Source organism: Lycorma delicatula, chromosome 2, assembly GCF_047948215.1.
Source record: "Lycorma delicatula isolate Av1 chromosome 2, ASM4794821v1, whole genome shotgun sequence".
In the NCBI taxonomy this organism is placed as follows: Eukaryota; Metazoa; Arthropoda; class Insecta; order Hemiptera; family Fulgoridae; genus Lycorma; species Lycorma delicatula.
Window position 1 is genome coordinate 221,848,615 of NC_134456.1, and position 26,414 is coordinate 221,875,028.

The 26,414-nt window shown below is 30.6% G+C and overlaps 1 protein-coding gene across 1 annotated transcript in view; it reads left to right on the forward strand.

The window, feature by feature from the left end:
* The window catches only part of LOC142319676 (uncharacterized protein C05D11.1-like), a 75,454-nt gene that overhangs the window by 41,905 nt on the left and 7,135 nt on the right, over window positions 1-26,414 (forward strand). Inside the window, exons 10-16 of the mRNA XM_075357225.1 lie at window positions 611-865; window positions 1,044-1,217; window positions 2,889-3,125; window positions 3,217-3,397; window positions 18,537-18,789; window positions 22,776-22,959; window positions 25,333-25,476. Coding sequence (XP_075213340.1) covers window positions 611-865; window positions 1,044-1,217; window positions 2,889-3,125; window positions 3,217-3,397; window positions 18,537-18,789; window positions 22,776-22,959; window positions 25,333-25,476 — 1,428 coding nt within the window. The remainder of the gene's footprint in view (window positions 1-610; window positions 866-1,043; window positions 1,218-2,888; window positions 3,126-3,216; window positions 3,398-18,536; window positions 18,790-22,775; window positions 22,960-25,332; window positions 25,477-26,414) is intronic.

Consider the following 26,414-nt stretch of genomic DNA (forward strand, 5'->3'; position numbering starts at 1 on the left):
AATTCAATTGGCAGAGTCTCTACCCTACCCAGCCACTGCAAAGAAATAGCTGTCCTGCTGGGTACTATAAGATGTCTTCATGGTTCCACATGATAAGTCAGGGTCGGCCTCCATGGCGCAAGTGGTAATGTCTTGTTCTTTCACCTGGAGATCCCGAGTTTGAATCCCAGTCAGGCATGGCATTTTCATATGCTATAAAAATTGTCATTCATTTCATCGTCTGAAGTAATATCTAACGGTGGTCCTGGAGGCCCTGATTTAACTGAATTTTGTTGAATTTCTAAAATATCTATCTCAAGGAATAAGGGGCGAAGGAAAAGAAAAGTAAAAAGGCAGAGAAAGAACACAAATCACCCACAGAAGGTCTGTCTGATCAGGATAGTTCACTGTATGTAGTGGCCTGAGAAATATAAATATATGTTATCTGTATGTCTTGGTCACATAGACTTATAGTTCAGAAGGTGAGTTCTTGTGGTTCATTTGACGTAGTTTTAATTGCATAATTATTTAATTTTTTAATGTCGATACTCTATTATTCAAGGATTTTTTCCCTGTACTTCTCCTAATTATTATTTATGTAATCTTAATAATATTATTTATCAAATTTCAGTTAGAAGTACGTTTGAATGAAGTTCAACTACTTGACAAACTAAAAAATGAAGATATCAATTTTTGGAGGAATTTAATGAAAAAATATCTTGTGGATGCTCCAAGTGTTATTGTACAAGGTATTCCTAGTAAGGAGGAACAAAAAAGATTAGAAGCGGAAGATGCTGCTAGAGTTGAAGAACGTTTGAAAACTTTAGGAGATGATGGACTAGCTCAGAAAGATAAAGAGTTGATGAATGCAATTGATGAAAATGAAGTAAGTATCATTTAAAATCATTCAAGTAAGTAAGGAAGTAAGATGTTATCATTTGTGTATTTATGAATGCTTAGTACAAGTACATGTAAAATTAAATACTAAAAATGTTGATTTATCTTTTAGTTGTTTGATACCATTTTTTTTTAAATTTAGATTAATTAGTTTTCTCTTTTTTCAGAGGCCACCTCCTCCAGAAATGCTTACATCAGTTTCTATTCCAAAGTTAGATTCCATCCATTATCATCCTATCAAGAGATATACTACTGAATCAAGAGAGCAGCACCCACTTTTTGATACAAAATTAGCACCTGTATTTATGCATGTTGATCATATACACAGTAACTTTGTTTATGTAAGTTTTTTTTTTTTATTACAACTTACTTTAATTTGACATCGTATCCCTCTTGCTATTTTCTTAATTGATATTGGTAGCTGGTAATTAATAATAAAAATCTTTTGATAATGGAACAGTATCAATTGTTTTTGGAATATGTACAGAGGGGTCCAAAGAAATGTACTCGCTGTTTGCTAGTCCATATCTCATGACAAATTTGAGTTTTTGGCACCGAGAGAGGGTTACGGTATGTATTGAAAATGATCATCAGCAGCTTCTGTACAATGCCCATGGTGCCAAACTGCACACCAAACTACGGCTGTTAGTGTATCTGGTGTAATGGCAGCACATGACTCTACAATTTTTTCACGTAGCTCGTCGATTGCTGCTGGTTTTTGTCAATATATATCATTGTTGACAGTCCCTCAGAGGTAGAAGACCAGACATGTCAAATCAGGAGACTGAGGTGGGTATTCAACACCACCTCTTCATCAACCCACCCACTGTCTGGTTAGAGTTTTATTGAGGTACAATACCATCTTGATGGTAGTGAGGCAGGGCTCCATCTTGTTGGACATAAAAAAGTAAATCATCATACAGGTTTTGGATGGCAGGCAAAATCCTTGTCGAAGCATATCAACATTTACCTCACCAGTTATGGTACCTTCAAGCAAGAAAGGACCGATCAAACCATGCACTGATAAACCATACTGCACAGCAACCCCTGGTAGATTCACTGCCCTGTCCATGTGAGTGTGAGGATTTTCAGGAGCCCAGTAGACACAATTGTGGTGGTTCACAGTACCGTTAAGTTTGAATTGCACCTCGTCAGTCCACACAAGCCTTCTTGAAAATTTCCTCTCCTCCCCAACCATCTGCTGAAACCATTCACAGTAGTATTCCATCCTTCGATGTGGGTTATCCTTATTCATCGCATGTAGCAGTCTTTGACTGTACATTTTCTACTTAACACTCTTCAGAATGTGTCTTACGCTTGACCGGCTCACCCCGCTTTCATGTACCCCTGGTTCATTGATTTTTGCAGTGAAGTGTTGCAACACTGCAGCACTGGATGCCGGAGTTGCAGCTGCTTGTGCTCAGCCAGATCTCTCCTTGCACATCTTCAACAGTCCCATTGGCTTTGAATTTATCGTGAATGCGGGTAAATGTTCGACGTATTAGTGGTGGTGTTCTAAACTCTCTCTCTGCCACTGCTGCTGTACCTTGTGAATGTTCTCGTATTTCCAGTACCACTTCAATACAGCCTTGCGTTCAACAAACGATAAGCAAACCTCAGCCATTACTACTCAACTGTCCTCTGCTGCACTGGCTAACATGCGTGGCATAAATTGCCAGCTCTGCCTACCACGACAAATTTTATACCTTACACTACACTATACATTAGATTAGTAAGTCTTTTTGTTTATATATTATTTAATTACAAATTGCGAGTACATTTTTTTGGACCACTCTGTATATTTTTTATTGATTTCATGTGTTTGTTTATTATTCAGGATCTTTTTTTAGATATAGTTGAATGATGGAAAACTTGATCATCGCCATGTATTTATAAACTGAAATTTATTTCATTATCTTTGTTTTTATTATTTGTATCTGTTCTATAATTTTAAGATTGTGAGTTTATTTTAAGCGGGAGACTGTTAATAAAGTTATTTTTCCCTGTTTTAGATGTTTGTATTGCTTGATAGTAGTGAGCTGGATAAAAAACAAAGATTATACCTTCCACTACTATTAGAGTTGCTGCTTGAAAGTCCAATTCAACGTGATGGAAATACAATCCCATATGAGCAAGTCATATCACAATTGGAACGAGACACTGCTGAAGTCGGGACTCATTTAGGATTTGAGAGCTGTAGTAGATTTGAGTGTGGCCCCTATTGTCAAACACAATTTCTTAAAATACAGGTAAGTATTATACATATATTAGTAGGTTTTTTGTTTCTTATTGAGATTTATTTACTTACTATTCACTATTGTTTTTTTTTTATTATTGCAGGTTGAACCTGAGAAATATGAGCGTGGCATTGCATGGTTGCGTGAGCTTCTTTATCAGACTGTCATAACTGAAGAACGAATTCAAATTGTTGCTACAAAATTAGTTAATGAAGTGTCTCATGTAAAGAGAGAAGGAAATCTTATTGTTAAGGAGTTAATGAAAGGAATATTATATCATGATAGTGAGTATCTATTGTTTCAATTATTCATTTACAGCTTCTTATGTTCTCATGGTTTAATATTATCCGGAACATCTTTCAGGTTACTAAAAACCGAAAGGCATAAACTAAGATTAAATGCTAATGGTGAAAGACACATTTACATTTATTCAACCTGTTCTGCTCATCATCAGGATTAAATAAAAGTGGTTGTGTATTTCGGTGCTTGTAGTTGACATGTATTAATGTGGCTAATGATCTTGTAGATGTTAACATACTGTTGCGTGTTTGTGGCTCGATCAGGATATTGAGAGATTGACAGTTGGAAATGTTTATATAATTACAGTTTATTAGTTTAAGAACATTAATAAAATAAGACAAATCAATAATAACAATGACATTAAGAATAATAAATGTTAATAATAAACAACTCACAATATTAATCAGAGTAATAATAATAATAATAATGACAACAGTAAAAAATAATAATAATAAACAAATAATAATCATAGTAATTACAACCAAAATAATTATAATAAAACAGTGATTACATATAAAACAGATTTTAAAGTAATAGTCAGAATTTATTTACAGGTAGTTAAATATTGAAACCCAGAATTTAGTCCCATTGATAAAAGACATTAGCATGACCGCTAGTATTAATACTTTTAACCGCTAGTCTCATATTAACAACAACAGTACAATAGTTAAGACAAGTATAAAGTTCTTTTACTGCAAATACCTTTGCTGTTCACAAACAACTACTCTAACAATATATGAATGAAATTTAGTACATTATCGCTTTCATTGATAGTCTGACACTAACTTATCAAACCGCTTCTTATTTTCATGTACTGGAAGTACTTGTGACATCACCTTAATCACGTTGAACTAGAAATTCGCTCCTTCACTGATCTCCTCACAGAATACTCTCATAATAACTCTTTGCTTAAAACACTATCGCAGAACCCTATTGTAGCACTCTCCTTGCAGATTGTCATCTCGCAGAACTAACTTTGCAGACTCCTCACAGACTCCATTGCTCTTCCTTGTGGTATTTATACTCCTATTCTCTTTATGTGCAGGATCGGACCCGACTTGAAGCATGAGAATGATCATCCATCCTCACATTTTCCCATGAAATTCCAAACATGGATCCAGTAACTCTTCTCACGGAACAACATCTGTTTAGGTGTCAGGGGCAGTATTACAAAGGACGATTGTCAAACACACCTGTTACCTTTACCAAAAGGGTTTCTTTTAGCCTCGTTTTGGAATCCTCTCATTATTATATTTTCTACTACTTTCTTCTTAATTGGCAGGAATCTGTTACTCAGGTCCGTTATACTGGTCTTTTTACAATACTTTATTTTATGTGTGTATGATCCAAATTACATTAACATTTTTAAATCAAGTATTATACACCATAGTACTCCTAAAAAAGCATTTCTTGCTTTGTAAGTCCAGAATTTAATTAGCTCCAGGTTATTTTCATGGAGATAACCAACTGACTGCCAACAATCCGGCTTATAATATCAAACTAAGTAATTACTAAATAAGAATCTAACCTTGTAAAAAGATTTTCTCAAAAGCAACCATATAAATTATCCTTAAAACACAGAACTTTGAACATCTTTAATTCTGGATTTGCAATTAAATTTTCCTTTATAAAACATGTTTTGCTTATATTCTCATGAATAATAAAACATCTTAATTCCATTTTTAAGCAAATCCTGCCATATTACAGATAGTAATCACAAAATTCAGGATAGTTCAGTAAAAATGTTTCATTTTACTTTTTCTTTTTTTTAATAGGAATTTACTAAAAAAGTTTTACTGTCAAATAATGAACTTTCATTGTTTGAAAATTGTATGAAATACAACTTAGTAAAAATTTTTTACCATCTTTAAATAAAAGTATAAAATTAATTTTTGCCAACAAAAAAAAAACTTGATGGTTTTGTCAATCTACATGAACCCTACAACAACACCTAGAACTCCAATTTACTTTTTTCATCCCATAAGACACACAAATGTTATTGGTTTGTGAAATAAATTATGCTGAACCTCACTACTATGTCCTAGGAGAGATATTTTTAATACTACCCGTAATGTGTTCTACGTATTTATCTATGTTGGACAATGATAGATACATAAATTCATCTTAAAAAAATAATTAAAAATATTTTATACATGAAGAACTTCTTAGTGATCTATCTCTTATCCTTTTGTTTCTGACTAAGAATTTTTCTTTTATTAGGTTTATAATTTTTTATTGGAGAAATAATTTTTTACTCATTTGCAGTTAACTTAGCAGTAATTGACTGCATTATCCTTATCCTCTAATTAAACTGAACGTTTATCTCCTAAAAGTGAATGTAAACTTGAGTTGCTGGAATTATTCATTCAGTAATGCTGGTGATTAACAACATGTACTCCAGACACCTTATTGTCTGTGAGATTCACTCTATCATTTCTGAGATGATTCAGTATAACACAAGTATGAACTTCTGCTGGATTGAATCCCCAGCCATATTGAAATTTTGGGCATTGAGTGTGCTGATACTGCAGTAAAAGAGGCTTGTTTGCATCCACTTTCAAGTTGCGTTATTTTGAAAGATGTTGTCTGTTTTCTGAAGAGTGTGGTTCATGATTAGTGACAAAGTGAATGGAATGCTACCATCAACAATAAACTTTAGAACACTGTGTCAATGTGGAGCTCTTCATGTAGGCGTAACCGTCGAGAGGAGGTTATTATTTGCTGTTTGCAAATAATGCATACTAAACTTACTCATGGTTACCTCATGAATCAGAGCGATACACCTGTTTGTGTTCGCTGTGACTGCCAAATAACGATATACCACATCCTTCTGGTTTGTGTCTGTTATGTAACATTGCATCAGAAGTCTAAATTAGAGACTAACATCAAAATATTCTAGAAAAATATCCTAGGAATATGACAATGTTTTCTAATATCTTATTATTTCTTAAGGCCGTACTTCTGTATTCAAATATTGAATAATTATTGTAATGTGTATTTTAGTGTTTTATAATATGTTTTAGATTTTTATTATTTTGCCTGTGATTTTGTGGTTTTTGATTTGTAGTTTTATTTTTTACATTACTGTTATTTTATAACAATTTTTTGGTTTATGTTCATGATATTTATTTGTTTTTGTTGTTGAACTAGTTTGTTTATTATAGAAGCATTGCTTTTGGGTGCTAATAATGAATCTGTTATGTCCCCCAAAAAACAAAAAAAAATATATTCATTTCAGTGTTTGCTGGATCATCATCACCATTGAAGGCAATTTCAAATTTGATTCACTTTTATTATTAAAAAAACAAAAAACTTGTACTCATTTAACTGTTCACAATATATGAACACTGATCACAGCAAACCAAGCACAAAAACAGAAATCAGGCAACAAAACCACAACTTAACTAAAAATTGGGTGGGGCTATGTTGGGGTGCATGGGCATTGGTTTAACATGAAACGTTACAGACCTTATATGAAGTTCCTCCTAGCTACACACCAACCAACTTGTCTGTAGAGTTAAATGGGAGAGCCACCATCATATTTTTTTAACAAAACTGAAAGTCTCCTATGGAAACTTTTAGTTACTTCATTTGGGCAACTCTACAGATAAATAACATAAAACAGACACTAAATAGTACATGATATTTATTTTGACTAATATTCGACAACAGTTTGTTCAACATTGGTCTGTGATATGAAAAGTAAGAGACAGGCATATTAAGCAATAGTAGTAGAGGTGTTTCCGCCATCGGCATCGTTCATTGAGTGTGCCATGCCAGCTTTGTGACGCTCCCAAGACAGTCTCACTCATTCGGTACCAGACATTGGGTACCTGTGTGCGGCCCATAACCTCTCCTTTCCAACGGAATGCGTAATTTATATTTCTGGCTGGCTTTTCCACGGGCTGAGGCTGACATATTGAGTTTTCGTACTTTTTTACATGTTTACTTTAATTTTTTACGTACAAATATTGTCTAAAATACACTTAAATTGATGTATCTTGACAAACTCTAAACACAAACACATGAGTCGTGAGCTACACTGAATGGAAATGAGCAAGAGTGCCAGTTTTGGCCAATCTGCGCTGTGCCCCTCCTCGCCAACCCGCTCGCCAGTGATGCTAACTAAAAGTTGTATTGGCTAGCTGACCACGTAAGTTATAATAATGACACCGCATTTACATCTCTGAGACTAATACTTAGGGAGTTATTAAGGCAGGGTGATATAAACCTTTTCGTTACGCTGCAAATTTTTGTTCTGGTATCCGTATGTTTCTGTGTGATTTTAAAGATGTTTCAAGTCAAAATATTAATTTCACCAAAAATAAAATGTGAAAAGTAAATAAAAAATTATAATAATTAAAAAATTGGCCTGATACTATCTAAAATCATTGTACTATCAAACAACACAATCTGGAGGGATAAATACAAAAAGAAGAATTACAAATCTATGTAGCAAAACTGATTTATTGATACTGCCCCAGCCGAAGAACAGGTTCAGTTGTTGCTAAATCAATGATTGTAATTAATTTTTTTTTATAACAGTTTTGTATGTTTTTTGGTTTGTACAAACTATTTAATACTTAACTTTTATGATTATAAAAGCTATGTAATATTTGTTAACTGATAATAATAGTGTAAACACATATTTAATATTTACTGTTGTGTTACAACTAGTGGTTGCTCACACTTTATTTTTTAAACCGTAGAAAAAGGTATACATAATTGAGGCTTTTGAGTTAGTCTATTATAACATTCAGTTCAGAAGGGAACTACTATCTTTAACTCACCGATCGAGACAAAGAAACTAGTGCAAATGACTTACATTAAAATTATAAAGTAGAAAATATTTAAAATTATTGTACAAAATCTTGAATAAAATACTTATAGAAATAAATTAACATTTTTTAATAAAAAGTGCTTAAATGTAGAGAAAGAATATATGAGATATTTAACCTAATAAATCAAATGAAATCAAATACCTCTAACATATCATATACTCTTTAAGATGCATATAATATAACACAAACTTTTAACAAAGTCTAACTATTATTCATTTTCACCTTATGTTGTAACCTGTAAATATATTAAAGTAATTAATAAAAAACATAAAATATTGCACAGTTGACGGACGTGATTACTGAATCACTGATGCACAATCATAATGGTTTCCTCCTAAAAATGTTAGCTAGTGCTACCGCTAGGTAGCAGCACCATCCAGACGGCTCTCTCATTTTTAACATGATGAAATTTTGTGTATGGTATTGTCTCGATCTCTCCTAAGTTTTATTTTCTTCATAACATATTGTTCTGTTTTCATTTTATTTCAGTTCTGCTTTTTATCATTCTATCAGTGATAATAATGAAAAAAGTTTATATAAAATGGGTTTGGAAATGCTTCATTAGTGAGATACGGCTAGCAAAGGTTTTTGCCCTGATTCCCGGGCAAAGAGTGAAATAAAACAATACTGAAATTAGGAACCTAAATTTAGGGGTTTCTTGTTGGGGAACTTAATGACTTCTTTTGGTTTTTGACCTGACAAATTAAATAAAACAGGTTCCAAAACCCTATCTCCATTAGTTTTCATAATATCCAACAAAACAAAAAAAATTGTTATCTAAAAACACGTATTTTTATGTTCGTATTACAAAAACGTTATTGCGTAATAAATGTTTTAAAGTTTATTACCAAAATTCATAAAGGGTTCTAGTGTGAGAAAATTGAAGTAAAATAGTCCAGTAAAAAGTAAAATAGCCCAAGTACAAGTTTAAGAAATTTGGTTTTATAACTTAACACTTACCGTATGAAAATAAAGGGTTTACACATACAAAGCATGTTCCTTTCCTACAAAGTGCAGTGATACAAAAAATAGAAGATTAAAGATAAAGATAGCTTTATATTAAAGCTAAAAATAAAATAAAAAAAATCAGTACTAATGTTATTAGAAAATAAAGTTTATATATCTTTCTCAAATTCTCTGTAAAATTGTAAATTTGAGAAATTGTGATTTCATAAGTTTGTAACACAGAAATAAGCTGGCCAATAGTGCATTTTGTTTGCATGCATTTTCTGTGTTACTGCTATGAATTATTGCCAGTACAGTGTAGTTTAATTGTGTTTGTATATGTGTGAGTGTGTGCATGCGTATATGTTTTAATTGGTGTTAGGTAATTGCAGCAATTCCTTTGTTATTTACATCTGAGATATATGCTGATGTGGTATTTATCTTGGGGGTGTGAGTTGAAAATGCAATTCTTCTGCTACAGAAACGGTATCAAAAATGTTTTCCTAAGTACACAGTTCCAATTCCTAAAATAATTAGTGGTACATTCCATATGCTATGAAAAACTGGTACACTTCCCAACATTAGTACTCACCACGATTGTTTTGCCCACCATAGTGCTGATATTAATGAAACCATTATTGAAGCTACTGATCACAGTCCAGGTGCTAGTACACGACGCCTTTCCTGGTGGTTCAGTTTCCCAGTCTGACACTTTGTAACAACAAGCAGTATCCTTACCATAATCAGTGGGTACAAAATCTTCAACCAAGTCTTCTCTTTAGTCAAATCTACTCTTCGTTTACAATATTGCAACCGGTTTAAATATGAACTACTGATTGCACAGGTTCAGTTTATTTATTGATAAGGCTCAATTTACTCAGGACAGTATCAATAACCTTCACAACCAACACACTTGAGCAGAAGTCAATCCACACACAAATAGTAGAATGTAATTGCGAACACTGATTTAGTGTCAATGTGTGGTGGGGTCTAGTTTACGATCAGCCAATTAGACCACTCATTCTCCCAGGACATCAAAAAAATTTACTACCTTAAGGAACAATTGCTGCTGTCATTAGATGATGTTCCTCTAGCCATTTAAATAACCCATTTACTTCCAACACGCATGTGCTGGAAGGCAAGTGGGGAGGCTTGTTGTGCCTCCCCACTTCCCACCAAGATCATGATATAACACAATTAGAATTTTACATGTGGGGTTGGATAAAAAGTATTGTGTACAAGAAAAACGTTCTTTGTATGCGTGAAGTGTTGGTTGTTCTTATTACAGATGCCAATGCACAAATTAAGGAAAGCCGTGCAAAATTGTGGAGAAAAACGCTTACAATCCAGAAGCATGTAGCCAAATGTATTGAAGTAGTACAGATTTTTGAAAATTTACTCTTAAACTTTATTAAATATATCAATTACATTTTTATTTTTTTTAAATTGTATCAATTATATGTTAATACTTTGAATCTCAAGCCGTTATGTAATACCTGGTACCAGAATCCTAGGCACTTCATGGGTATTTTGAAAAAAAATTATTACTATCTTCATTGTAAACATAAATTAATAAATCTTACCTGCTTTAAATCATCACAATCTGTAGTTTAATAATCTAAAAAAAAAACATAATTTTATTGTACTTACCAAAAACGTTAGGATAGCTTGAATTTGATAAAAATATTATAACAATGTTTATATGATATTTGTTCTCTCGATAATGTTTTAAAATATTATAATTATAAGCAAAGGACACTTTTATTTTATTAGTAAAAAAAAAAAATCACTTCCTAATAATAAATAAAATATTAGTCAGTATAAGAAAAAAAAAAATTTCGTTAGTTATACTAGTATGATACAGTTTGAAGCAGTGAGGTAAACATAAAGCAACCCTACAATCAGGACTCCACCAAGTAGCTTCTATTCTACAGACTTTACCAGTAACTGCTTTTGATTTTTCAGAACAGACTTTGCAGGATCTTGGAGGTAGATTTTTATTTCAGTGGCTGGGATGTTTGCAGGAAAGTGATTTTTGTTAGCCTGTTTGATGCTACTGCAGATGGTGTAGCTTGCTGAGAGAGAACTCCACTTTTTTCACCAATTCCAATAATAAAATCATTCAAATGGAATTTTTTTTTTAATTTTTGAAGCATGATTCATGATATAAAATAAAACTACTGGTTATACACCTCATGAAGAGGTGGAAAAACAGTTTTTCCACCAAATAGACTATAATCTGATCATTTTTATTTATACCTGTTATAGTCAAATTGCAGTTAAATATTTCATCATCAGGTTTTCTTTTTACAACCATACCTCCTTCAGTCCTAGTTGTAAATCACTCTTAAATCACTAGTCGTCATTTTATGTAGTGGTGATAACATGAACACATTTTGTGTATCCCTATTTTATATATGCTATAAACAGGAAGTGCAAACTGGTGAAAGAAGAGTGGATTAAAGAAAAGTGTTCAGAAGTGGAAAGAGAAATGAACATTGGTAAAATAGACGGAGCATACAGGAAAGTTAAGGAAAATTTTGGGGCACATAAATTAAAATCTAATAATGTGTTAAACAAAGATGGTACACCAATATATAATACGAAAGGTAAAGTCGATAGATGGGTGGAATATATTGAAGAGTTATACGGAGGAAATGAATTAGAAAATGGTGTTATAGAGGAAGAAGAGGAAGTTGAGGAGGATGAAATGGGAGAAACAATACTGAGATCTGAATTTAAGAGAGCATTAAAAGATTTAAATGGCAGAAAGGCTCCTGGAATAGACGGAATACCTGTAGAATTACTGCGCAGTGCAGGTGAGGAAGCGATTGATAGATTATACAAACTGGTGTGTAATATTTATGAAAATGGGAATTTCCATCAGACTTCAAAAAAAGTGTTATAGTTATGATACCAAAGAAAGCAGGGGCAGATAAATGTGAAGAATACAGAACAATTAGTTTAACTAGTCGTGCATCAAAAATCTTAACTAGAATTTTATACAGAAGAATTGAGAGGAGAGTGGAAGAAGTGTTAGGAGAAGACCAATTTGGTTTCAGGAAAAGTATAGGGACAAGGGAAGCAATTTTAGGCCTCAGATTAATAGTAGAAGGAAGATTAAAGAAAAACAAACCAACATACTTGGCGTTTATAGACCTAGAAAAGGCTTTCGATAACGTAGACTGGAATAAAATGTTCAGCATTTTAAAAAAATTAGGGTTCAAATACAGAGATAGAAGAACAATCGCTAACATGTACAGGAACCAAACAGCAACAATAACAATTGAAGAACATAAGAAAGAAGCCCTAATAAGAAAGGGAGTCCGACAAGGATGTTCCCTATCTCCGTTACTTTTTAATCTTTACATGGAACTAGCAGTTAATGATGTTAAAGAACAATTTAGATTCGGAGTAACAGTACAAGGTGAAAAGATAAAGATGCTACGATTTGCTGATGATATAGTAATTCTAGCCGAGAGTAAAAAGGATTTAGAAGAAACAATGAACGGCATAGATGAAGTCCTACGCAAGAACTATCTCATGAAAATAAACAAGAAGAAAACAAAAGTAATGAAATGTAGTAGAAATAACAAAGATGGACCGCTGAATGTGAAAATAGGAGGAGAAAAGATTATGGAGGTAGAAGAATTTTGTTATTTGGGAAGTAAAATTACTAAAGATGGACGAAGCAGGAGCGATATAAAATGCCGAATAGCACAAGCTAAACTAGCCTTCAGTAAGAAATATAATTTGTTTACATCAAAAATTAATTTAAATGTCAGGAAAAGATTTTTGAAAGTGTATGTTTGGAGTGTCGCTTTATATGGAAGTGAAACTTGGACGATCGGAGTATCTGAGAAGAAAAGATTAGAAGCTTTTGAAATGTGGTGCTATAGGAGAATGTTAAAAATCAGATGGGTGGATAAAGTGACAAATGAAGAGGTATTGCGGCAAATAGATGAAGAAAGAAGCATTTGGAAAAATATAGTTAAAAGAAGAGACAGACTTATAGGCCACATACTAAGGCATCCTGGAATAGTCGCTTTAATATTAGAAGGACAGGTAGAAGGAAAAAATTGTGTAGGCAGGCCACGTTTGGAGTATGTAAAACAAATTGTTGGGGATGTAGGATGTAGAGGGTATACTGAAATGAAACGACTAGCACTAGATAGGGAATCTTGGAGAGCTGCATCAAACCAGTCAAATGACTGAAGACAAAAAAAAAAAAAAATTTTATATGTAATAAATTGATTCTTTGCATACTTACATTCTGATTTTTTTTAGTTTCTTTGTTATTAAATTCTCCTGTGGGAGGAGTTCTTTCCGACTTGGCATACAGGTGCCAACTGTTTTTATTTTATTCTGCCACAAAAAATCAAATACTGAGGGAGAAGAGTAAAATCTACCATGAAAACAGTGTGGTCTTTATGTAAATAATAGTATTACTTTCATTGCCTTTGCCTGTATATACTTCAATGCAGTTATAGAATAGTAAACGATATTTAATTTTATGCCATATTTATTTGGCTTGTTTTTATTGTACTCATGAAACCGTATTTGGCCCTGAAAACAACAAATGCCCTCATCGCTGTCAAATTTTCATATGGTCAAAAGGATTCAGGAAATTTTTCAAGCATATTGCTTTATTTTATGCATTGAGTCATGACCAGGTTGATTTTCTGAAGCGTATGTTGAATTATCATTTACATGAAAGTTTGATAAAATTGCAAAAGACCGGTCTCTAGACTTAAAAGATGGTGCTTATGCCATACCTATAAATTTATTTGTGAACCAGTAATGTCTAAGTTTAGATTTTTTACGACACATGAAGAATTATAAATAAAAAAACTAGTACATTTCATAAAATTTGACATTCTACCATTTACTTCAAACATTATTTGGTTTCAATTTATTATTTCTTGTTAGTTTATCTGTTATACATTTAGCATATTTATTAGTTTTGCATTTGATTAATGTTACAATTGACTCAGGAAAAAAATAGATAAGACATCAAATGGTGTTGATATCTCATCCATAGTAGCTGTTATGCCATGAATGAAGTGGCCATAACCTAGCTTTACGCCGGCAAGAAATATATAGTTTCCAAAATAACTAACAGATCGCAGTAAGAACTACTCAGAACTGTAGAAAATGAATTTAAGAATCATCGTACATATCCTATTCACAAGACTAGCCTGCGTGCCAGTTATATAAAATTAAATGTAGGCTTTGATTATTCATCCACATTACTCTACGTAGGTTATACTCGGGCTTTGGTCATCCATCAATGGTCAACACATTCGTTATAAAATTGTGCTAATTTTTTATTGTTAGTTGAAAGGCCATTTACTGGTAATTTGCTGAAACCAAAGTTCAAACTGTAAAGGTATAAAGTCGACCAAGCAATTTATATATGAGAAATGTGTGTATACTCTTTATTAAGTAATATCGCACAATTGGATGCCTCAATTTTAACTGTTGAAATAGATTAAAGTCTCTTGTCATGCAGAAAAAACGAATATGCTGACGGATTGTTGCCTCATTAATGGGTGTTCAGAGCCATTTGTTCAGAGAATAAGGCATGTATTTTTTAATAAAAATAGAAAACAGAGCCACCAGAATGCTTCTATCAATCATTCACTAATGTATCAGATCAAGTGATTATTTCTGATCAATGAAGGGCATACTGGGAAATTCAATATTTACTAGGCACTTACGTTCACTTAATCTTGAAAAACAGGAAATTCTGTTAAACCTGTGACCGGTGATAATACGCAAATGATAGAAAGCACATTGGAATTGGCAAAACACTGAGCTAAAGAGGAATATGGCACAGGAGAGCACTTGTAGATTCGTATCTGAGTTATGTGGTGAACCAATATTAACAGATTTATTTGAATAAATACTGGCAGACATAGGTACTCCACAATAAAGGTAAGTAGATTATAATTAATTTGATTTACATATATGAAGTAAATTAAAGGAATAAAGAAAATCTAAGATGTAAAAATACGGACAAAGTAAACTAATTCATTTTGTGCAGATAACCACTATGCCCCTTATTTTGTATACATTACTTGTTTTTGTTTTTTTTTCATAGTTGCATATTTGTATTATAATCAGTTAAGTTTTAGTGGTTCAATTTTTCCTCAAGAATAAATTTAATTCTTTCTCACTGTGTGTGTGGGTGTTGTTTTTTCAGTTCTTGCAAGTTTTTCATTGTCTTTGAAAAAAAAGAAAATTGTGAAAAAAATATATATTCATGCAAAAACATAATTCACTCTAGAAAGTATATGGATTGGAAAATATTTACATTAACTGTACGTTATTTATCTTGGTGTAAAAAACAGCTATAAACCAACTGTTTAAATTTAATTGAATGCAGTATACAGCAGCTGTGGTATTATTACTTATTACATCATCAGTAGTAGGTTTATGAATATAACCGATGAATGAATCAGTTGGTGTAATAAAAGGAAACAAAGTAAATTGAAGAAAAATAATTTAATCACAAGTGATTAAATAAATAATATTGACACATTCACCACTGACGTTTTATTAGTGCATTAACTCTCTTTGCTGAATTATTTTTTGTCTAAATTAAGTTTATGGATTTTACATATAAAAATCTGTGTTAAATTTATGTGCAATAAATCCTCAGTTTATTCTGTATATCAATTCTTAATTTACAATTTTTTATTTTACCTTTGTATCAGTTAGATTAATTTACAGTTTATTTTCACCTGATTTCATCTATCATGTGACTGACTTGTTTATGACCTAAAAGTTAGTTTTTACGTAAATTCTTCTGAACGTTTTAGAATAGATCTGACAAGTAAAGTTCTATTTATGTTTAAAACACATAATAAAATAATGTATATTTTAACGTTTTTATTTAAATGAATAATAATAAAATTAAAAATATTTATGTAACATATATTTTATTGTAAAGGATATAAATAATCACAAAAAATTATTAATTTAAAATGAAAAAAATAGTATCGATATATAATTATAAAAGTAAAACGTAAAAGTCTAATCAACAATAAGGGAAATACTAATAATTTATAAAATAAATCTATTTTTTATAAATCTGTCCTCTTTTAAGATTGATAAAATTTAGGATTTCACCAAAAAAATCCGGTTCAGTGTAACTACAAACGAACTGCACAGTAATAAATTATAAACCTTCCTGATCTGATAATTTATTATACAGAGTCAACAGTACCATGCTGACCTCCATCAGCTGTACTACCATGTGCATGATCAAGCAGGTTGCGTGTATGCATAGACCAACCTACTCGCACCTGTGAGTGATCAGCACTGAAATGTTGATAAATTTGCAAATAAATGTACTTTATATAGAAAAAAGTTGTATAAAATACAAAAAAAGAGAAAACTACAATACTGAATAATTACATGAGTAGTGAGAGCATATCAAAATTATTCATATTTGAAGTTTTTACCATCATCAAACACTTAATTATAATAAAAGAAAGATTAGGTATTTTTTAAATGTCCAACAGGACTTTAAAGAACAATTATCCAAGGGATAAAACAAAATGTTGTTTTATTATAGATAAACAGATGGCATTAAGTCAGTTGATAATTGAAAAAAGAGGTAATTTGAAATAAACCAAATTTATATAAGAACAAGTTGAAGGTTATATTTGAGATAGAAGAAATAATGTAGATTGTAAACCTGTTGGGATACAAAAAGTAAACAATGACAGATTTATTTTTTAAATCGACAACAATTATTATTACAGTTAATAGGAAATTTAACCACCTAAATAATCATAATAGTACTGTGTACTATAAAATACAGATATGAAAGTGATAAAATAAGATGAAAAAATGAAATATATAATATTTAAATATTTAGTTTATTAAAAAGAATATCTCAAAATACAACTAAAAGAGAACACCTTAAAACTTCAAAAGTAAACGTTTACAAAAAATGAAAATATACCTTTTAAATCTAATAATAATGATAATTTATTTAAATACTTTCAAGCAAAACAATTTGTTAATGAACATGGAATATTTAAAATAAATATTACTGTACAGTATATTACAAATACAGTATATATTGGAAAAAAATCAGATTTGTTTTTAGAATTCTAAATTAAAATTTTTGGCATCAGATAATCTATAGAACATTGATTACTCAGGTGAAGTTATAAGGTATGAGGAATGTTCAAAAAGTAACATACATTTTCAAATCGCATCTGTTTGATACAAAAATCAATGAAAGTACCATTTTAATGGTTTTCTTATGGCATACATAAAAATTTTAATATATTGTGGATTATATTATTGCATTTGCTAATTTTTTCTAAAATATTTTTGTGCATTATTATCTGTTTGTAATACGGCATTTTGTTGAACATGAATTTTGAGTGAATTTTGTCCCTGTCAGTTGTAATGACTAGACATTTCCGAAGTTGGATAAGCATTTGTCTTTGCTTTAAACAAGTTTAAGAAGTAAGATAACTTCAAGGTTTCCTTGAGGGGATGTTTTGATTGTTTCTTTTATTTCATCATTACATTCTTCCAAAATGTTCCTTTTTATTTTACAAATAAGTGAAAGTTGGAAAGATTAAGTATGGGGCTGTACAGTGAGTGAGTTATGGTTTCCCATTGATATGATTTTACAAGAGAAACAGTGGTTTCTACGTATGGGCGTACATCATAGAGAATGATTTTGCATGAAGTCTGTCTGGTCACGTTTTTGAGTGCCTAGTGTACATTTCTGATAGTATTTACGTTATATTGTAATGCAATGTACATTAATGATAAATAATTATTTCTTACTCTAAAAATATTGACTAGTATGTGTTCTGTGTGAAATTTTATGGCTTGATGAAACTGGTTTTCATTAGAAGACCCGTAATCAAATATGGATGGTCACAGCCATTACTGAGGTCGCACCCCAACACTTCATATTCCTAAAATCCATGACATCAGAATCTGTGTTTTCAGTAATGTTACATGAATTTTACACATTTTTTTTTAACTAATCAAAGAATGAAATTAGTTTTTATAGAAAAAAAAACTTTTGAATATAAACTAAAAAGAGCACACTTATTTTAACATGTTATCCTATTCTTAAAATTTTTACTGAGGCTGCATTATCTGACATTCTTCATAACTTGACCAAGAAGGCTTAGTAATATTCTTGGCACTAGGTTTAAAACTACTTTTTGACTGTGCCTCATGTTATGCAATATTTTTTATGAAATGCCATTTACATTAAACATGTTTGTGTTATCGCTGGAAGGTATTCCATTTGTTAAATTTATTTGTTTTTTTAAATCTCTGTATTTTTTAGATAGCAACCATCATGCTGTCAGTATGTTGAGGCAGTATAATTTCTTGATCAACCTACTTGTTTCTCTTAATAAAACTGATGAGCCATGTACAATAGTTAATGAAATGAACACTGTTTTGAAGATTATCACTAACCCAGATAACGTTGTTGTACATCTTTCCTGTGATTTGGATCAGTTAGCTTCTAAAATTGATAATCCGTCTACTGCTTGGAGTCAACTGCTACCAGAAGGCGTTACATCTGCTAAAAACAAGTTTGTCTTTTTTTCATTAATATGCATTATTCAAAAATGTATTAATTACTTTAGAATTACATTAGTTAGTAATAATAAATTATATTACAAATACTGGAAGTTATATTTTACTACATAGGCAAATTTGTAAACTATCTCAATATAAGAAAATATGAAACAAAATTTAGCATTACTTATGGAAAATCTTACACTACCTCTCTTATGCCAGGTTCCATCAAAACTTACTGCTAATTCCAACACCGTATCATCTGTTACTGATGAATCATTAGCTTATAAATTCCCTTACACTTTTCCTAGCACACACCAAAATGTGAATCACAGAAATTTTGACACCTCTGTGAACATTTTCAGCGTGTTTATGAAGCGTTTACTCATCGGAGTGATGTTCATGACCATAGAAAATGTTTCAACAGCACTATACACACCCCTTGCTCATACACAAAAATGCTTTTCCCATTCGCAGAATTTACATCATAAGACTTACGCCTAGGTAATTTTAGAGAACTAATTTCATTTGCTATCTTCCTTGCAGGTGGTACAATATAAATTTATATTTTCAGCAAAACCTTTTAAGGTTTTGTAGAAAAAACTATTATTAGTATGACATGACGGAGAAGCAAGTTTTTCAAATAGTTTTTTAAAACTGAAACTTCATTCAACATATATTCTGTATTGTCTGTTTGGTCCTCTTCATAATCAGTTTCAGAATTTTAAAAAATCATTCATTTTCTTACATTATTATTATTATTATTATTATTCTTACATTATGTAAATAACATCCTTTATCATCACCACTGACCTTACTAGTATTCCATGTTTGTTCAAATGTACTTTCTATCTGGCCTGTTACTATTACTTCTGTTAACACCAGTTTGGATTTTTGAAGTTTACTTTTTCTGGCCAGTGTTAATTTTTTTTTTTTTTTGCTGAAGTAGAATATCCTTATATAGTTTTTTGATCGTTGTTTTTGAAATGAAATATCAAAAATACAGTAACAAATGTATAACCAACAAAATGTCTTATTGCACTGTAGTCAACGTAACCTAGCATACCACACGGTAAATAACATACCTGATACAGAAACTTGCTACTCACAACCATATTATTACAATAAAATGAATGTATTTAAATTCATTTTAGTATATAATACTTACACAGGTAAATATACAAAACAATGATAAATAACTACCAAAATACACACATTTCATTGGACATAAACTTTCAATCATATTTTTCGGTTCTTCATTTTAACTTCATTAAACAAGGCCTTAAGCAGTTCTGCTCATGGGGAAATACTGTAACACAAAACTTACCCCTAACCATGTTATCCATAACACAAAATAGTGTATTAATCATCCTTTTATCTTCTGTAGTTTCCAAGTAACAGGCATTTGAAAAATAGACTCATTCATTTATTTTTCCCATCAAACTGCGTTTCATGACATCTGTTTATTTTTTTGCAACTTAGATTCAATGTATGAGTAAAAAATTACACCTACTTGTTTAAAAATAAATGCAGATTAATTCTAGCCAAAAAAAGAATTTCACTAAAAAAATTTTTTTCAAGAGTTTGAAGGTAGACTCTGCCCGTAAATAGTTTAAAACTTTTAGTATTAAAAATGACAAGACTTCCTTCTAAATTCTTCGACTGCAATTTTGTTAGCTTCTGTTAGATGCATAACTCGGTTGTCAATGAAAAGTCCGGTGAATAATTTCTACTTCTTTGAAATGTTTATTAAATTTTTATTCTTCAATATCATTATTGTATTCTTTTGATGATTAAAAAAATATTTTCTGCTTTTCATTATTTTCAAGATTGTTTATTATCAGGTCTTATCTATTATTGATAATTTTAAATTTGTTAATACACCAAGATAGGATGTCTTCTGACATAAATAATACGAAGGTGGATCAAATATAAAGGAGACTTTTCATTTTGAGCGTGTAACTTTGAAGGGAGTGGGCTGCCACTTATAGAGTGTATTGGTGGAGATGTCAGAAGTGGGAAGACCAGGCAGTGTCTAGTTCAGACCGGTTTGGCAGTAGCACTTGTGATGTCAGAGCAACAAGTGCATCCTTCCACTGCACAAAATATTATCGTAGAATTTCTCGCTAGTGAATGCGTAAAAGCAGTGAAAATTCTGCAAAGATTGACCGCACAGTTCTGGGATCAAACACTGTCAAGGGCTTGCTTGTTTGCCTGGCATAAGGAGTTTAAGGAAGGGCGTTAACGGGTTGAAAATGTGGAACATGATCGGTATCTTTGGACCAGCACTACGGAGGAGAACATTCGCACTATTTGTGACTTTATTTAAGGCGATCGACATCTGACAGTTTCCAAAATGGCATGACAAGTTGGAATAAGTTATGGAAGCTGTCAAACAATCGTGACAAAAGATCTAGTGTATGTCAAGTGGGTCCCTTGTCTTTTGACAGCTGAACACAAGTTGAGACATTTGCAGGTCTGTCAGAAGCTCTCAGCACAGTTTGCAAAAGAAGGAATGCATTATTGAATCTATTCAAAAACGCATGGATGAGGAAACCCGAGTTTCATCACAGTGAAAATTGGGTACATTGTTACATGCCCGAATCCAAACAAGACCGGCGAGGTGTTTTGCACATTGATTTCTTGCATGAGCATCACACAATAAATGCTGCTTATTACTGTGAGCTTTTGAATGAGGTAAAGGTTGCTTATCGTTTCAAAAGACTTACATTTAAAATTATATATGAATTTTTTTATAGGTTTATAACAAGTAGCGATGCTAAATTGATTACAACATTGTGAACTACTGAGTAGATGAAGCAGCTTGAATATCAACCTGTACTGGTATCTGATTATCTAGATATTCCAGCCGCTAGCTAGTGCATGACCCTCATCAAACAAACATCATATGAGGAATTAATGAAAAATACTGTTTTTACTTTTTCTGATTAATGTAGAAATGTTGTCATTAGTTTACTATAATTTTATATTTAATATATTTGAACTGTAAAACACCACACATCACTTAAATTTAGGATTATATAACACCTTTGGTTTTGTATATTTTGTTTTCAATATTTTATTACAGACAATAAATGAGAAGTTAAAATAAAATAGAGGAGTAGTTACTGTAATTGATAATGTTAGAAGAAAATAAAAGTTACTAATAAATCGTTTAGATTAGTATAAATAAATTCTACACGTGTAACAATGCCTGTGTTTAGGAATCACATATTTGTGGATATCTTGCTTGTAGATTTATTTTTATTCTTTGTGATTAAAAAATAATCTAGCAAAACATAATAAAATACTGAAATAGTAAACTTGATGGCTCACAAAACTTGGGCTGTTTCAGAGAGTACTAGTCTGGAAAATGATGAGCATAAAGTTTCAGTCAAAAATTGTGTTTGATAAAGGTGATGTATTACCAAAGTTAAAAAGTATAAAGTGCAGTTTTCCTGCATCCAGTATTAAATGGCATTAATAGTAGTAGCTAAGTAGCCTTTGCAATTGCTGTCACTAAAAATGCCAAAAGTAAATTAATAATAAGAAAAAGTAACATAAATATAAAAATGAATTAAAATAATTAATGTAAACTAATAATCAACAAAGGATAAGATTGTGTTTTACCCTAATTATAACTTTGTTTTTTTTTTTTTTTTTTAATCTGTTATGACATTGACAATATAACTTATTTTACCATAGAAGTGGAAGTGTTGATGTTCTGTACTGACATGCTTATTGAATTTTGTGAATTTCATTTAACTAACATTTGTTAGTGTGCACCTTAATGTTAGATATTAAAGGTAATTTCTAATTAACACTATTAATATCTACAATAAATGTAATATAATACTCGAAAATCAAGTAAACAATTTTTTTTTAGAATTAGATTGAAAATTTACAACTAGGAAATATATGAAGTGAGATATGTTTAGTGAACCTTATTTTCATGAAATAATTTTCAAACTATAAGATCGTGATTATATGTGTATTTCAGATTAAGATCAATTAGTGATAATCAACTCATGAAATCATCAGTTAATGAAGATTTGAGCTGCATAGCAGGTGTTGGTGCTGTTAAATCTGCCTTTTTTACTCAGACTGTACCTGCTGTAACAGATTTTATGGACAAAAATCTAGCACCTTTGTTAGTTTTCCTTCAGTATCTCACTCAGTTAGAGGTAATGTCTTAAAATAATTTTAAGATAATTAATTCTGTAAAGCACTGAGTGATATTTTTTCTTACAACTTGATATCTCAAAATTTATCTCCCACTAGAGTTACTGTATAATTTCTTATAATGTTTAAAGTACAAATTAATAATATGAAACACTTATATTAAACTACGGCTGGTATTTAGAAACAATTTGTTGTACAAAACTTTTCAACTTTAATTAATCTTGTAATCTTGGTTTCAGTTTTTTCCTGTTGCTTTTTTGATTTGAAAATGAAGGTTGAATTTTTATTATTAAATTATTTGTATTTGTTAGCATGGCATATAAAAAAAGAAAAAACTTTTGTGTTTTTTTTTTCACAGTTCCAAATATTGTGCAGTATTTTCTTGGTCCTGATATTCAGACAGTAATTACATACAACAAAAAAAAGTTAATAGCTCTTACCATTTCATGATATAAATTGTAGTAATTATAGATCCACATTATTGTTTTTTAATTTTCTTTTTTTTTGTGTGCTTAAAGTTTTTTCGTAGTGATGGCTATACCAAATGAGTACATCTTTTTTAAAAAACAGCATTAAATAATGGTTTAGTGGTTTATTTAATTATAATTTTAACTCAGAATGAATTGTTAAATGAAATCTGTTTTTTATTATTATTTTTATGTGTAAGTTTTCACAAGTGTGAACGTCATCACCAAAAATGTTAACTTACATTAACAGATAAAATAAATTGATTTATATTTATTAATGAATTAATTAAAGATTAATTAAATTTAATTAAATTCAAATGATATTACAAAACAAATAGATTTATTACATTAAGGCAATTAAAATTATGTACAAAATGCTGTTAGTACTTTTTAGAATTATTTTACCAGTTTTATTTAGCACATAAAATAGGTAATAAAAAATTGTGTGAATTTAAAAAAATAAACACATTATAAGTGTTTGTAAAATAAAATGTAAAAAACAAAACTCTAACTAATTTTATGTTTGTGTGACCAATAGTGTTTTAAAAAAATATAAACATGCTTTTCCTAAAATGGAAGATATAAAATTACTAAAAGTAATTAATAACTATAAGAAGTTAATTTTAGTATCATAATCTGGAAGAATTACTAATAATAAAAGACAATAATGAAAATTAAGTGAATAAATATAATTTCACAATAATTGTCACGGATAAATTATAAAATTTAATTTAATAATTTATTTGAAGTTAAATAAACAATCTGTAGTTTATTTTTAATTTTTCATACAAGAAAGTATTGTAATTGCAAAAATTTTGGTTTTCAGATTTCAATGGAAGTATCCATTTTGACCATCCTTAAATTCATTTTGATTAGTTTCATATGTAAAGTACATACGTATGTATGTATCTCGCTAACTCAAAAATGATTAGCTGTAGAATGTTGAAATTTTGGATTTAGGATTATTGTACCATCTAGTTGTGCACCTCCTGTTTTGATTGCAATCTACTGGACCAAAAGTATCCAAAAAAAGCCCAAAATCCAAAAACAAATTGGATTTTATACTTTTTCTTAACTGCAGTAATAAGCTCTCGTTGAGAGCTTTTCAACAATATATCATAAGTGGTACTTATTGTCATGGGTTCCAGAGTTATAGCCCAATAAAACTTTAATTAATGAAATATTTAGATTCTTTAAGGGGAAGGCACGTCAGCGAAAATCCAACTTCATTTCCTTTAATTTTTTTTTTAATTTAAATATATTGATAATTATTTACCTGTAATTGTAAAAAAAAATTTACAATAAATAATATTTTAATAGGCGCACAAGGAAGTTATTTGGTGTCCACATTAGATTTTCTTTATGAAGATATAATTATCTATGAAGTAATAATTGCTATGAAAGCCCTCATAAGAATACATTAAAAATTAAAAACTAATAAAGTGAATCTTTATTCAAATTATAATTGTAATATTATTCTACTAATAGGATGCTTTGTCATACATAAATAATTAATTTCAAATACAAGAGGTGCCAGTATTTTTCTGATTTTTATATTTTAACTGAATAAATGGTATATGCTTATAGTGTAACTGAAAATGCGATGTGTTAAATCTATTTGTTGATTCTTACCGAGCTAACATACATTATTTTATTGTGTAGTAAATTTTAAATCGCTAGATAAATATAATTGATGAAAAAATGCCAAGCCAAGAAGAATCTCATACCTTACAGGTTTACTTTCTTCAGGTTAAAATAATGGCAGTCTATCCATATTTAAATTTTCTAATTATTCGGATATAAATCATAAAATTATGTTTTGCATTTAATATGTTATTAAATCATAATTTACAACTGTTTCATCGTATAGTTTTGCTTTTTACTAAGTTTTTTGCTTTTGTTTTACAGGGACCTTTATGGCGAAAAGTCAGAGGCCAAGGATTAGCTTATAGTTATAACATGATACCTCGGCCCAATGAAGGTTTGCTGTATTTAACATTCTTTCGTGCTACTGATGTAATTGGAAGTTTCAAAGAGGCTCTAAGAATTTTGGTAAGATAGATTATTCTTCTTTTTTTTTGTATACTAAAAGAAGAAATAATTTTAATTGAATTTTCTTTTTAAACAAAGCATTGCTCTTTAATATAGGATAATTAAAAGAGCGTGAAGTGACAATTTTGTCTATAGTATTTGCATTTAGTATATTTTTTCTAATTTTTTAAATTTAATTATGCGTATGTTAATTTAATATATATATATATATATATATTACAGTATTAATATCAGTTAAAAAATTTTAACATGTCTAATAATGAAAGAAAAAAAGGTAACTGGTTGAATTTGTAAGAGAGGATTTATAAAGCTGCAATGAAAATTATTAGTCCCAAACATGTAAAATTAATATTCATTATCACTGAGTGATTCCCAACAGGATCGGTCCAGTTCATTGATCATAAATGATACATACACACACATACACACACGCATATATATATTATATATACATATTTATATAGCCTCTGACACTCCCAGTAGCATAAGTATTCCAACGTGGGTTCATACATCTAAGTCGGTTCAGTTGTTGAATTGCTACAGTGGAATAAACATACATACACTCTATATACATTATACTCCTTTTCGGACAGTCTTGTATATAAGGTCCATTTCTGAGTATGTCAATAAATTTTTATTCTGGTTTGGCTCCATCGTGATTTTGTATTATATTAGCAAATACACCATCTGAATTTTGAAAATCAAAAGATCGGTTGCAAAGATATAACATTTCTAAGTAACCGTAATCTGTTTGAGTGTACCAGATGCATACAAAAGTTAGCCTTCAATACTAATGAATACCCTGTTTGAATTTTGATAACCGGATGATTGTTTGCAGAGATATTATGTGAGTGCCCCATTGTACCTCCCAAAACACCATCCCAGGGGCACCCTGTTTGTTACTAGTTGATGGTGATGATTGGTCTAGCCTTGCACAA